Genomic DNA, 15,777 nt, shown 5'->3' with positions numbered 1-15,777 from the left:
TGAAATATCAAGGTTGAAAAATGGAAAGTAAAAAATGAAAAACGAAAAGTGAAAAATTTCACGTAAAGTTATATGATTGACCTCCAGATCAAAGGCGCCGACATAGAGTGAACCTACTGTATCTATTTATTCTGTGCTGCCAGCGTTGACAATCAATTTTAGAACACAGCCACTGTATCATCTGTATCTTGTTGGAAAACAGCCTTTATCTGTAGTCATCTGTAATCGAAGTTGAATAGAGTTGTTTTGAAACAAAACATTTTATGAAAGTGATGAAACTAAAATATTACACATTTTTTTTTATGTAACTTAAATTTAACATGTGGTGTTTTAAAGGGCGAGAAGGTATCAAAAGTATAATAAAATTTTAGATCTAAAATTTATAATCCCTGTATTCTAAATTCTCTTCTATCGATAAATGTCTCTAAAAATGACTATAGCCAACTAGAAGATTTATAAATAATTTTTAAAGGTATTTTTATTGATAAAAGAAAATTGAGAATATGGACCTTTGTGTGTGTGTGTGTGTGTGTGTGTGTGTGTGTGTGTGTGTGTGTGCTGGTGTGTGTGTGTGTGTGTGTGTGCTGGTGTGTGTGTGTGTGTGTGTGTCTGGTGTGTGTGTGTCTGGTGTGTGTGTGTGTGTGTGTGTGTGTGTGTGTGTGTGTGTGCTGGTGTGTGTGTGTGTGTGTGTGTGTGTGTGTGCTGGTGTGTGTGTGTGTGTGTGTCTGGTGTGTGTGTGTCTGGTGTGTGTGTGTCTGGTGTGTGTGTGTGTGTGTGTATGTGTGTGGTATGTGTGATGTGTGTGTGGTATATGTGATATGTGTGTGTGATATGTGTGGTATGTATGGTGTGTGTGTGTGTGTGTATGTGTGTGGGGGGGAGGTACATGCAGTACGTATGATTTAAAGATCATTATTATCATTAATATAATTTTTTTATTAATTTTTAAATTAATATATGATAAATTCTACAGAATTGAAATTGAAAATTACATATATATTTTTTTCAGACCTTTGTATTTATATTTTACCAAATCAAAAAAAGTCATTTGGTACAATACAAAGTGATATTAAATTGGAAGGAGATGTCACAGTTAGTAAACTTCATTCAATAGTTTCCATGGAAATAACAGAAAAATCAAAGGTACAGTTTCGTTAATTTTTAATATATTTAATATATTTTAAAATTGTTATATTAAATATATATCTTTTTTAGATAGAATATAAATGTGTTATCAGTGATGTATCTAAATATGGAACGTTTGTTACAAGGAATAAGGAAAAGAAAAAATTACCTCCTAATGATGAGTTTATTTTGAAGAATGGTGATATAGTACAATTTGGTCTAAAGGAATCTATTTTTGTGTAAGATTGTGTAATTTAGTTTTTTGTATAAATGCACTTGCATTATTTTTACATTAATTTTTTTAATAAACAATTACAAAAAAATGTTTATTAGATAATATGTAATTTTATTTTATTTTTATGAAATTATTTTAATTTTATTTTTTAATAAATTTATATAATAAATTTTTTATTGCAGAGTATTATGTTATTCATTTGTGATTGCAAAGTCCAATTTAGATGAAGAAGAAATGAAGAAATTAAAGCATATTGCAGATTATTTAAAAATAAAATTGTCTGAAACTTGGGAGAATTTTTGTACACATTTGACAGTGGCTGAGAGCACATTATTTACCACAAAAGTAGGATATATATAATTTTATATTTAATTATTTAATTTATTTAGATTTAATTTAAATTTTTAAATATTAACATTTTAACACATTTATTGTCACAGAATGGATTAAGCTAATAGCTAGATTCTTATTTTCCTTTAATTTCATGAAAGTAAGAGATATAAACACTGAACGTATATTGCTAACTGGAATTGACTTATGTGATAAATCATAAGCAATGAATATTTAAATATTTTTAATTTTATTTTATATACTTTTTCTATACTTTTCAATTAGAAAAATATTAGTAAATTTTTGTAACCAGTAAAAGAATTTTTATAATTTTTGTAAAAGTGATTTATATTAAAAACAAAATTGATTACAATTAATAAGATGATTACAATTTATATTACAATTAATTGCATACAGATTTGCTAATTATTAATCAAGAATTATTGATTATTATAGTATGTCTTTAATAGTTTCAAATGTTATAATCATGTTTAAATATTTATAATCACTCTTCAATTTTATAACTTTATATCTTATCATATTGTACTCTATATCTTATATCATCTTTTGTATCTTATATTTAACATAGGATAATATTACAAAAAACTGTGTAATAAGAATGTATAAATGATTAGAAAAAAGGACATTTCTATATTAATTTGTATTTCTACTATATATCTTATATTACAGTTAGCTTGTGCATTGGCCTCAGCCAAACCTATAGTCACAATTGCGTATTGGGAAGCAGTAAATACAGCTGTTAAGGAATCCAAAGAATTACCAAAAATTGAAGATTTTCTGCCAAGAGTAAAAGAAGAATGGTTGAAAGTTTATTCACGTTTGTTTTTGCCAAATGAGAAACGTAGAAAGCTGTTAAAAGGCTTGTTATTTGTGCATTTCTGTGCAAAGCAATATTTTGTATACGCGCCATTAATTATTGCTGCAGGTGGTTAATAGCTTTTATTTTAATTCATGTAAATAAAATTTTGCGTAATAATATAATAATATATAAATATATTAGGGAAAAAAGAAAATTAAAAGAAATAAATATAGCTGTATTGTTTAACTTAGTTTTTATTTTTTATATATATAGAATAGGTTGTGTAATTTGACCATTTTAAAATTATTAAAATAAACTGTTCATTGTACGAAAAAATTTTTTAAACGCAAATTGCACGTGATTAATAGGGACATAGTCCCATAATCAGTTTTTCATTATCCTTTTTTTTTATCGAAGTATAAAGATTATTTTGAGTTTTTTAAACAAAACATGTAAGATTTACCTCTGAAATTGAAACAAACATCAAATACTGCTGATTATTTCATTAAAAAAGAACTCAAAATTATTTTTATATCGTGATAAAAATAACAAAATAGTGAAAATAATTACTATACTATATGTTCCCCTTAGTATCATGCAATATTTAATTAAAAATTTTTTATAATTAAAGTTAAAGTCATTAAAAGTGATCATGTTAGGTGGCTTATTTTACATTTTCAAAATATGTACTTGATATATACTTTTATATTAAAATTTTATTTAAATCCTTTTTAATTTTTATAACTTTATATTATTACAGCATTTGTTTATATTAATTTTTATATATTTGAAATTTATATCGAAAATGTATTTCAGGTGGTAAATCATGTGTGTATCCTACAAAAAGACCTTTAACTCCTCAAGATCTTATTGCAAAAAATGCTATTGTTATACAACAGCCTATCAATGATTCTTTACAACTTACACAAGATGTTACAACTGATTATTCGATCATTTGTAAGTATTTATAAATTATTTATTAAATTATTTATTGAAATTAAAAGTAATAAATAGAATAATATCTAGCATAAATTATTTTTATAGGTGATAAGCTGAAAGCTGTCAAACGTAGAATGATTTCTGACACTGAAATTCCACTTGCGGTTTTATATTGTACTATGGAAATGTATTGCAATCCAAAATTTGATTTCATCTCATTCTTAAAATTAAAGGTTCAAACATTTTCTCTCTCTGATATCATAATAAGTGAAAATACACAAGATGTTAACATTAATAAAAAACAAATTAAAAAACAAATAATTCCTGATACTTGTGAGATTCAAAATGAGAATTTTTCGAAAAAAATTCACAGTTTTGTTGAGAATTACAAAAGATATATCTTTGACGTCAATAAGAACAATGTGACACAGAATATTGATAATGAAGAAATCAGACACAAAATAATTTCTTATGATTTCGAAATCGAAAGGAATATTTTGAAAAGTGCCTATATTTTTAATGAAGACGAACAAAAGTATATGTTTAATTCAAGTAAAAACAATATTGAAATGAAGAATATGCAAGATAATAGAGAAATCAAATGCAAAATAAGTACCATAGTTTGCAATTCAAAGAATAATGAGAATATTTTTAAAAAAGCCCATTTTTTTAACGAAAATGAACAAAGATATGTTTTTAACTCTAGCAGAAGTAATACAGCAAAAAATCAAAACAACGATATTTTAAAAAATATATATTTTTCTAGTAAAAGTGAAGAAAGAAATATTTCTGATAATAATGCTAATAAACAATTTCAAATTATTCCCAATTGCTATATTTTAGAAAAAGATATAAACAATACTTTTTCTAGTAAGAATAATAAACAAGATCAAATTATTTCTGAGACTTCTGAATTTATCAAAGATTATATTATAAACACTGCCACAGAAAAGAAACAACAAATTGTTGAATTAGAAAATAAGCTAACATTTGAAAATATGCTTATAAAAGAAGAAAATAATTTAATTTTTGAGAAGACTATTATTGAACCAAAAAATATAATTATTGAAAAAGATAATAATGATAAATTTGCAAATGCAAGACAGGAAAACTCTAAATATATTATTTCGCAAATTAGCATACCTAGAATAGAAATTAATGACAGTGAAATTTATGTAAAGCAAGAAAAAGAGATTAATATATTAGAAAAGAATTGCTCTAGTCTTAAATTGCAAAATTTATTGAAAAAACAAAAATTAAATCCAATCTACAATTCTAAAAAAAATTGGGAAGATAAAAGAACAAACGAAAACAAAATACAAAAAATGGATAATAGAAAAAGAAAACTTAAAAAAACTGTAAGTTAACTTATAATTATTAATACTATAACTATTGTAATATATTCAATCAAAGAAAAAATGATATAATAGAAAAATAGGAAAAATTTAAGGAATTTTAATGCTTGTAACATAAAGATAATTATATTGAGATATTTAAAAATTAAAATGAAATCTATTTTGAGAAATTTTAATGCCAATTGAATGGGATGATTAATTTTTCAATGGCAGATAACGACTTGATATAAATAATATTAAGTGTGTGTTCAAACAGAATCTATTCATCCATATTTATTCAATGTATAAGAATATTTTAAGACCTCCAAAACATGATTTGGAAGCTTATAGGAGAAATAAATAGAGGAGTACTATCTGAGTGCTGGTACACTATCATTTATACGAAGTTTAGGAGGTTAGATTCATGTGCATGCAGAAATGTATGTATACATAAGTGTTCGTACGTATATATAAATGTATCTATGTATGCATAGATATGAATATATGTGAATGCTCCCGTCGCAATTCGCTCATCTGTTCAGCATCATCTTAAGCGAAATAAATAAAGGAATCAATTTTGTATCGGTTTATTTTTGTATTAATTTTTTGAAAATCTTTTTCAACAATTAAACTTTATGCATTAATACATACAACATGTATTTAACATATGAATCAAGAATGAGAAAATTCGTTTTAATTTAGATCTATTTTAGATCCATTTGTTATTTTAATATGGCATCCAGAATTGTCAAGTCGCATTAATATGTAAGTGTAACAATTCTGTTATACCTACAAAACTATTGCTAAACTAGAAAGACAGAATTACATGAAGAAATAACATTCGTAGAATGTTAACATTGAATGGTAACATTCGAGTTCTTAGAATTACATTTAAATACCTAATGTGATATAAAAAGTCGACATGAAAATTTATATACAGAAATGTATGTGTGAGTATATATATAAATATATCTATGTATATTAAGATATGCATAGATTTGCATATATGTGAACACTTTCTTTGGAGTTTGCTCATTTCTTCAACATCATCTTAAGCTACGTCAACTGTTATATTCTGTATAATTCCTAAAACTCTCTATCTATCAATTTTACAGGTGACTTTGTCATTTGTCATTGGAAAATTAATTATCTTAATCGACATTGAAAGTTTCTCAAAATACAATTTCTAACTTTCACAATTTCTAACTTTCATTTTTTAAATTTCACGATATGGTAACTATTTACTCTGTTACAAGCAATTGATATTTTTTAAATTTTTCCTATTTTTCTATTGCACCGTTTTTCTACTAATTTTTGAAAAATCTAATGTCTATAATATACAGGGAGATAATTGGTGTGAAAGATATTTGGATCAAACATTTACGAATGAGATATTACGAAAAGATATAACCTGCGGAAAAAAATTTAAAAAGGTAAATATTTTGTAACATAATATTTGATATATTTTTTTTTTATAAAAAGTATATCTGAGATATGTATAATTATCTTTTTTAATGGATATTAACATTTTTTTATTGCATACCTTTGTAACTGACAAGAGATTTTTATAAAAATTTTATTTTATAAAATAGTATAAATAAAGTCTCTTGTGTTAAAAACTTTCTGATTTTTGAGCTTTTAAATTATTGTAATGTTGATATTATATAAAGTATATATTATTCAAAGTGATATTATTTGAAGTATTCACATGAAGATAAAAATTTGTAAAGCGTAATTTAAACATAAATTTTTTAATATATATCTGTATATGTGAATACATATGTAAGCGTGTTTAATTAGCATTAAGATTTAAGAAAAACCAAACATACCTTGCAATTAAACTATTGTCCAAAGTAGAAAAGATTTATATACAGATATGTATATAGAAAAAAGACAGAGATGTGAATTGAATTGCGATCTTTATTTTCATGTGATCTTAAGCAATGTTACCGTAATTTTAAAAGCTTATAAGTCGGAAAGTTTTTAAGGATTTAATTATACTATTTTGAAGATGTCTTAGCATCAGCTACAAGAAAAAAGAATATAGTTTCTATTAAAAAAGTTTAAAGTGATCTTGACTTTAACAAAAATATTCAAGATCACATAAATTATAATTTGACCATATTAAATATATCAAAACAAGGCAACTTTGTCTACAATATATTTTATGAAATTAGTTTATTTTATTTTTAAGATAATTTTATTCATTTTCTTATTTAAGAAATTCTGCATTGTATAAATTGAATATACGTTTAACATGCGAATAGAATATTGATAATACTTGGTAAACAGGATTTCTCTTATAATTTCTTTATTTTTGAATTTATATAAATTCATAATGGCTTATATCACTAATTATATATCATTATTTTTATTAACAAATTTAAAAAGTAGTGGTTCAGTTAAAGCTAAATCTTTTTTTTTTATAAATCGATGATCAAATTAATTATATTAATTATATTGATTAACTAATAATAGATAATTAATTATATCTTTCTCTTCATAAGAAATTATTGCAAAAATGATCATTTTAGTAAGTGTCTAATTTTACTATTAAAGCATAATAATGAATAAATTGCTACATTTCAAGTCCGTTAAAAGCAACAGCATGTAATTGATATAACATATAAGCAATTATCTTGAATTTGTGTGTAATTCAAAAATAAAATGATTATTAGACGCCAAGGACCAAATGATCTCTTACTTAATTGTTACTGACTTATCATCAATATTCTATTTTTGTGTCAACTAAAATACATTGAGTTTTGAACGCAAACAACATAGTATTCAGATTACAATAATTTATATCACTGATTTTATAACATAAAATTTTTTATTTCCAAAATAATTATGTATGTGCTATATATCATCATATTTTTTGCAATGTAATATTTCGAGTGAGATAGTTTCTTCACACACACACGCGCGCGCGCGCGCGTGTGTGTGTGTGTGTGCGTGCATGCGTCGTGTGTGTTTAAATTAACCGAATATATGATTTACTATATATACAACAAATACAACTTTTAAATATCTATCCTTCATCACAAGTTTTGTCAATATATCTGCTATATTTTTATTGACACAAATTTGACACAAATTAAACTTTTATTTTGAGCATCTCTAAAAAATTAACATTTTATTTCAATATGCTTGCTTCCTTAATAGAGCATATTTTCTTTACTCAGTACAGTTATACTTTGATTATCCTTAATATATATTCGTGTTATATCTCTTTGTATCAATCATTATACATTTTCTTAATTAATCTATGTAAATGTATGTCTTCCTTGTAGCTTTAGAGAGTTATATATTTTGTTTCTCTTGCTAAAAGCGCAACTGGCATTTGCAGTTTTTGTTTCTTTTCTTTTTTTTTTGTTATTAATCAACTTATTTGTTTTCTAAAAAAAAACTTCCAATTAATACATGTACGTTTTCTGAACAAAACTTACGAGCATCTTGATTACTGGTCGTATATGCATATAATTATATTCATATATAACAGTTTTCTCATTTTTTTAATATTTTATAATCAGCCATTTGTTTTAAATAATAAATAACATTTGTTTTGCATTTTCAATGTTGCAGTTCAGGATTTAGATTATATCTATTTAAAACTCTTATTGTAAACGAAATATCGGGTCTTGTATTTGCTAAGTTTATGGGGCTATCTATTAATTCTTTATGTGATTTTTTTTTTATTTTTCTTTTTTTTTATCATAAGTGTTTATTTCCATTTCTTTTGATAACTTTATGTTTAAAGTTAAAGGAGTAGACATAGATTTATATGACTCATTCCAAATCATTTGTTTGTTTCAGTTATAAATTTCCTGTGACATTTTTATCAATCCTGTATCTGTATCTTTTTCAATTTCCCAATATTTCGCTTACAAGTTTTAATTTTTCATTTTAAATAAATTATAACTTAAGAATAACTTAATTCTAAGTGTAATATTGTCAATATAAATATAAAATTCTACTTTAGATGCATTATATTCAGTTTATTTTAATTTTTCACTACTTTTCATCTTGTATTTATATTGGCAATATTGATAATTATAATGTAATAATAGTAGTTTACTTTTAGCTTCAAAATCAATAGAAGTTTTACGCGCCAGTTTTTTTAAATTAGAATTAAGTTATTCTTAAGTTATAATTTATTTAAAATAAAAAATTAAAACTTGTAAGCGAAATATTGGAAAATCGAAAAAGATACAGACACAGGATTGATAAAAATGTCACAGAGGAAATTTATAACTGAAACAAACAAATAATTTGGAATGGGTTCATATAAATCTATGTCTACTCCTTTAATTTCAAATATAAAGTTATCAAAAGAAATAGAGATAAACACTTCTGATAAAAAAAAAGAAAAATGAAAGAAAAATCACATAAAGAATTAATAGATAGTCCCATAAACTTAACAAATACAAGATCCGATATTTCGTTTACAATTAGAGTTTTAAATAGATATAATCTAAATTCTGAACTGCAACATTGAAAATGCAAAACATGTTATTTATTATTTAAAACAAATAATTATAAAAATATTAAAACTGTTATGACTGATTATAAAATATTAAAACTGTTATATGCATATACGAATATAATTATAGGCATATACGGCCGGTAATCAAAATGATCGCAAGTTTTGTTTAAAAAACATACATGTATTAGTTGGTTTTTTTAACAAAAAAAAAAAAGAAAAGAAAGAAAAACTACAAATGCGCTTTTAGCAAGAGAAACGCAATATAAAACACAATATAATTCTCTAAAGCTACAAGGAAGACATACATTTACATAGATTAATTAAGGAAATGTATAGTGATTGGTATACAAACGGATATAACACGAATATATATTAAGGATAATCAAAGTACATCTGTACTGAGTAAAGAAAATATATGCTCTATCAAGGAAGCAAGCATATTGAAATAAAATGTTAATTTTTTAGAGATGTTCAAAATAAAAGTTTAATTTGTGTCAAATTCGTGTCAATAAAAATACAGCAGATATATTGACAAAACTTGTGATGAAGGATAGATATTTAAAAGTTATCCAGGCAAACCATTATTTTAATAAATTGATGACGTAAACTATAAATAATAAATGACATACTTTATTTTTATTCTGTTCGAATATTAGGAAATTGTCCCACATGTATCATCTTCAATAAATTCCCTTATGTTTACGCTATTATTACATATCCATTTTTATGTGATAACTCATCTTTACATTTATTACTAAAAATGTTTTTATTGTTTGTATTTGCGCAACAGGACCATAAATTTCTACATAATTAACGCCATTTTGTTCATATCCGCGTGCAACTAATCTTATATTTATTTATTTCTGCATTTTGAATATTTTTATAAAACCCATTTCGTAGAAATTATTCTTATATCTGTTCTATTAATTAACTCCCATATATTACATTCAGAGAATTATATTCATTTTTCGTAGTGCTTTTTGTTATTAGGCTTTTCTAACGCGTTCTCTATTGTCTTTGCTTCATTTCATAAAATGTTTATCGCAACGCTTGCTGTATGAAATTGTTTTCAGGGCATCTTGAGTTCTAATAATTTTAGATTTTCTTCGAGATTTTATTGTTCTCAAAGATTTCTGATACCTCTAATGTATCACATGTATCTTTATACATAATATAATTTAAAGTTTTTTTTTTTAATTTTCTGACTCACTTTCCTTTCCAGCAGTAAATTTTTCATTATCTATTCTTTCTTCATTCTTCCTCATCTCTGATATCTGTATTAGAGAATAAATAAATATCTATTGTCATATACATCTTAGCGAACATCTTTATTTTTAAGTATTTTTGCAGTATTATATGTAGAAAATAGAAAATACAAACAAAAAGCATTTGTTTAAAACATCTTTATTTCTTAATATGTATTCTCACATGAAAATTACATATATTAAAGAATAATAATATATGAAAAATAACGTATAATGATCCTGCGACAGTCAATAAAGAAAGCATAGTATATCGATTGATAATTCAATACACTAAACATAAAGTACAATATATTTTGCTTATCCTTACTCGAAATATTAGATTGCAAGAAATGTTATGATATATAATCGTGTCTATAATTATTTTGGCAAAGAAGGGCTTTATGTTATAATATAAAATTATGTAATATGTTATATGTATGAGATTTGTAATATTTTATTACATGATTTTATAATTAACACAAGTTTTATTATTAATTTAGATACCCGTTATAAAACCGGAAAGAGTATTAAGAGTGGACGACTTCGCTTCATGATTTGCAACTATACAACTATACAACTTTATTAAAAAGAAAAATATAACATAAAAGTACTTAAAACAGGAAATTCATGATTTAGATTTTGAATAAAAGTAAAATAATTTATGTATATTTTTTTATTTGCAGAATAAAAAACGAAATAAAATGATATAAAAATTTATGACTAATATTAAAAATAATTAGTTATAATAGAGGCTCAAAAGATATAATAAATATAATAAATCGATATAAGATATGATAAATCGATAATTAATAAATAATTATATTAAATAAATATATTTAGTATATTAGTAAATAGTAAATAAATAATTGGGTTATATAAGCCAAGCCAAATGACGGAAGCTAATGATATATTTGAAATTATCCTATTAGATACAATAACTCTAAACAATATTTCGTTAACCTAACGAACAATAAACATGATGAATTAAAAACATACCTCGTTTCGATCTTAAATGCGGTCTTCTTCAGTTTAAAAAGATGAGTTATTCATGCAACGAAATTCACAATCTATAAAATTGGCGGTCGCCTTACAGTTGTCTAATTAATAAAAAAGTCGTAGTTCTAACTGCTGTACCAAATTTCTTCTAACTGCTATTCTGAGATGCATTCCATTTGAGCATTATATATCTTCAGTAGGTGTGACCAGTATTAAAATGATCCGGATAATGTAAAGAAAATTATGTCTAAGGTTAAACTTAAGGATGTGGATAAGAATCTAAGCAAGGGAAAATAAAATAATAATCAAGCCATTAAAAAACTAATGGTGTATTCAATTATAAAAATCGTATGTAATTATTGAAATAAGTTAAAATTAAAGAAAAAAGATGCAAATACATTTTGTGTAAATTGTAAAATGTAAATTGTAAAATTTGTGTAAATTATAAAATATGAGGCTTGAAGTAAAGAGGCCATACCTGATCAGGTGCAAATACAGATTGAAACAGTTGTAACGACACCCGACGCACCCCCCTCAATTACGAGTAATTAATAACAGTGAAAGTCCCCGACCGATCAACCGTCGGGGCGCCGACACGGCGATCCGTCCGCGATCCCACCGTCGAGAAAAGCCCGTCGAACAGCGGACGCGGCAAAAGCGATGATCACGCGGCTTCACGTGCGCACCGCGTGAAATCATAAACACACGGAGAGGCCACCACCGCCGGCCCCGCTACCGACCGCACCACCGAACATCCTCGCGGAATTCCCGAGCGCGTTCGGCGAATTATCGCGGATATTCCGACGAGACATCCCCCGGAAACTACCCCGACCCGAGTCCGGCCGACCCGTTCCCGACGAAACCCGACCGATGGCCGGCTCGGGTATATTAAGCGAGTCCGGGAGATAAACGAGACCGATTCCCAGCGAGACAGTGACCAGTCCGACACTGCTCTCGATATTCCGAATCCTCTCCAAGAAAGCGATCTAGGGTGCTACCTATCGTGCCAGGAGCTTCTGGCCGATCGCTCCTCGAAAACTATCCACCAGCGCACAAGTAACTCACAGGTTGAGGAGCTTCTCAACCTGGGCTCCACAGAGAAAGCCCTTGTGCGCATCTTCCTTTGACGACCGAAAGGCAGGGAGCTTCCTGCATTCAAGCCGTCATAAACCTTGCACACAGCTGATCCGTCATATCAACACTCACAGCTGATCCGTCAAAACACGCCGGCCGAGATCCCCGCGCACCGTCGCGCCCGCGCCGCGCCTACCGAAGAACGCGACGAAATCCGGAGAACCGACCGCGAGCAAAAACAAGCGTATACAATACGTGGAAACCGCACGTCTTTTCGCCGTATCAACGGCGAGATAATCTGTAAATATTGTAAATATAAACCCAGCCAGTCAGCGTTGTAAATATAAACATAGAAATATCAAAAGACTCGATAATTTATTTCTCGTACCGAATCCTGACAAAACCGATCGACGCTATCCTGCAAAACCGAGCGACACAGAAATAGAGACGTTTTACAGTTGTTAATAATGTGTGAGAGGTTGCAAGTTTCTCTTAGGAATGCAGTAGAACATGTGGACCGAAATCCAAGATGATTAGTTGAAAAGGAGTGAAGAAAGGAAGAAAGGGAAAAAAAAACAAGAAGGTGGAGGAATAGAGTAAGGATAGGAAAGAAAGGGAAAATATGGAAAGGAGGCAATTAAGAACAAGGGAGAGAATTAAGAATAAGGAGATACATCTCAGAAAGTAAATCAGTGCCGCTCTGTTTAAGTCTTTGTTTAAACATTGTTTTTGTTTTTTGATGTGCAACATTTCTGACACAAGTCTTTTCATGGAGCAAGACTCATTATCCAAAATTTTAACGTTGTCCCAATCGAAAGTATGATTCTCAGAAATGCGGTGCATAACAACAGATGGAGACTCGCTTTTTTTGTTGATATCTGTTCTGTGTTCGTGGAGTCTCGTTGTCTTAAGTTGTCTTTTTGTTTGACTCACATAAGTAGCTTCACAATCGTTGCAATTAATTTTGTAGACTACATCACAGTGAGATAGACGCACCTTAAAAAATAAGAACAAAGTTTAAACAAACAGAGCGACAAACAGAGCGACATTGAGATGTATCTCCTATTCTTAAGTCTCTCCCTTGTTTTTAATTACCTCCTTTCCATATTTTCCCTTTCTTTCCTACCCTTACTCTATTCCCCCACCTCCTTGTTTTCTTTTCCACTCTCTCCCTTTCTTCTCTCCTCCTTCTCAATTAATTATCTTGGATTTCGATCTACATGTTCTATCGCACTCGTAAGAGAAACTTGCAACCTCTCACACATTATTAACAACTGTTTCAACCTGTATTTGCACTTGACCAGGTATGACCACTCTTTACTTCAAGCCTCATATTTTACAATTTACATAAATTTTACAATTTACATTTTACAATTTATACAAAATGTATTTGCATTTTTTTTCTTTAATTTTAACTTATTTCAATAATTACACACGATTTTTATAATTGGATACACCATTAGTTTTTTAACGGCTTGATTATTATTCTACCCCTTGCTTAGATTCTTATCCACATCCTTAAGTTTAACCTTAGATATAATTTTCTTTACATTATCCAGATCATTTTAATACTGGTCACACCTACTGAAGATATACAATGCTCAAATGGAATGCATCTCGGAACTTTGCTACAGCAGTTAGAACTATGACTTTTTTATTAATTAGACAACTGTAAGGCGACCGTCAATTTGATAGATTGTGAATTTCGTTGCGTGAATAACTCATCTTAAACACTGAAGAAGACTGCATTTAAGGTCGAAATGAGATATGTTTTTAATTCGTCATGTTTATTGTTTATTAGATTAACGAAATATTGTTTAGAGTTATTGTATATAGTAAGATAATTTCAAATATATCATTAGCCTCCGTTATCTGCTTGGCTTATATAATTCAATTATTTATTTATCGATTTAATATTAAAGAAATTGGACCATAATATAAATTATACATCAGAAAAGCTTTTTCTTAATTTAAATAAATAAGTTATAAATAAACCAGCGTTTTCACTATTGTAAGAATATTTGCGACACCCGATATACCATGCGCGGCGATCACTCAGAAGTAACGGCGCTGGAACATGACACGTGATCACAGCGCATGCTCGGTGAAAAGTCACGTTATCGGAACACTGCTCCGAAAAAGAAAGATACTCGCTCTCTTACCTTAAAACGGTCAGCAAAATCAGCTCAGAAAGAATCTCAGGCTTTAAGTCTTCAGTCTATCGCGCCACGTAAAATTTTATCTCTTGTGTTTCGGTTGCGAAAGTCTACGCAAGTATAGCCGCTCGCCGGCTCTGTAATTCCGTGTACGCCAGTTAAAACCGTTATCGGCTCCGTAGTTATACAGGGTGTTCCAAAACTCCCGCATTTAGAGTACATTACGTGATTCTTTATGCTAAAAGAAACAACTTTTTCCTTTAGCAAAATTGCGTGCGACGAATAGTTTTTACAGTGGATCAGATTAAAAGTGACGAATGAGCATGCGTATGTGCATAGCGGTCAGGGCTGGCGCGCGTTTCTCAGGCCGGCGCAATCTGATACTTAATCTTTGACGACTTCACGTACTATATTATTTAAAATATGATAAAAGTTAACAAAATAAGTATTGTTTTCATCCTTTAACGATTTAATAAAAAAATTGTCTGATTTCGTAGCATTATCCTGAAATAAAAATAAATGTAAATACTCTATGGTATATGAACTGAGCATTCTATTAATTTAATTACTGCACAATTGCATATAACAAAAAAATATATTGAATTTAACGAATTATTTAGATACTATTATAAAAAAAATCAATTTTTTTACTTTTTGTAATTACGTACTCACGTAATAAATATTCATTAAATTCAGTATTTTTTATTGTTACATGCAATTGCGCATAGGACAATAAAAAAATAATTAAAATAATAGAATGCTCAGTTCATACACCATATAATTTACATTTATTTTTATTTTATAATGCTACGAAATCAGACAATTTTTTTATTGAATTGTTACGTAAAGGATGAATACAAATACTTATTTTGTTAACTTGTATTATATTTTAAATAATACAATACGTGAAGTCATCAAAGATTAAGTCCTAGGCCTGAAGAACGTGCGCCGGCCCTGACCACTACGCACATACGCGCACTCATTCGTCACTTTTAATTTGATTTACTGTAAAAACTACTCAGCGCACGCAATTTTGCT

The 15,777-nt window shown here is 27.8% G+C and overlaps 1 protein-coding gene and 1 long non-coding RNA gene across 7 annotated transcripts in view; both read left to right on the top strand.

The window, feature by feature from the left end:
* The first annotated feature begins 179 nt into the window (after positions 1-179).
* nbs (nibrin) overlaps positions 180-15,777 on the top strand; it is a 48,409-nt gene continuing 32,811 nt past the window's right edge. For 3 of the 6 annotated variants that reach the window (XM_089081280.1, XM_089081283.1, XM_089081284.1), the window contains exons 1-8: positions 180-345; positions 1,010-1,143; positions 1,216-1,364; positions 1,543-1,705; positions 2,381-2,636; positions 3,327-3,467; positions 3,555-4,807; positions 6,127-6,216. In XM_089081280.1, coding sequence (XP_088937406.1) covers positions 321-345; positions 1,010-1,143; positions 1,216-1,364; positions 1,543-1,705; positions 2,381-2,636; positions 3,327-3,467; positions 3,555-4,807; positions 6,127-6,216 — 2,211 coding nt within the window. In that variant the 5' untranslated portion in view covers positions 180-320. Of the gene's footprint in view, positions 473-1,007; positions 1,144-1,215; positions 1,365-1,542; positions 1,706-2,380; positions 2,637-3,326; positions 3,468-3,554; positions 4,808-6,126; positions 6,217-11,013; positions 11,238-15,777 lie in introns of those variants that run through there. The other 3 variants (XM_089081282.1, XM_089081281.1, XM_089081285.1) reach the window with 3 other exon arrangements.
* LOC148935676 (uncharacterized) lies at positions 13,185-14,577 on the top strand. The gene is made up of 2 exons (XR_016140263.1): positions 13,185-13,887; positions 14,143-14,577. It is a non-coding gene; the product is annotated as an uncharacterized LOC148935676 (long non-coding RNA).

Source organism: Pogonomyrmex barbatus, unplaced genomic scaffold (assembly GCF_055798465.1).
Source record: "Pogonomyrmex barbatus isolate J1 unplaced genomic scaffold, ASM5579846v1 scaffold4, whole genome shotgun sequence".
NCBI classification, from domain to species: Eukaryota; Metazoa; Arthropoda; class Insecta; order Hymenoptera; family Formicidae; genus Pogonomyrmex; species Pogonomyrmex barbatus.
Note: the sequence above shows the minus strand (reverse complement) of the source record. Positions and strands in the feature narration are given on the sequence as shown.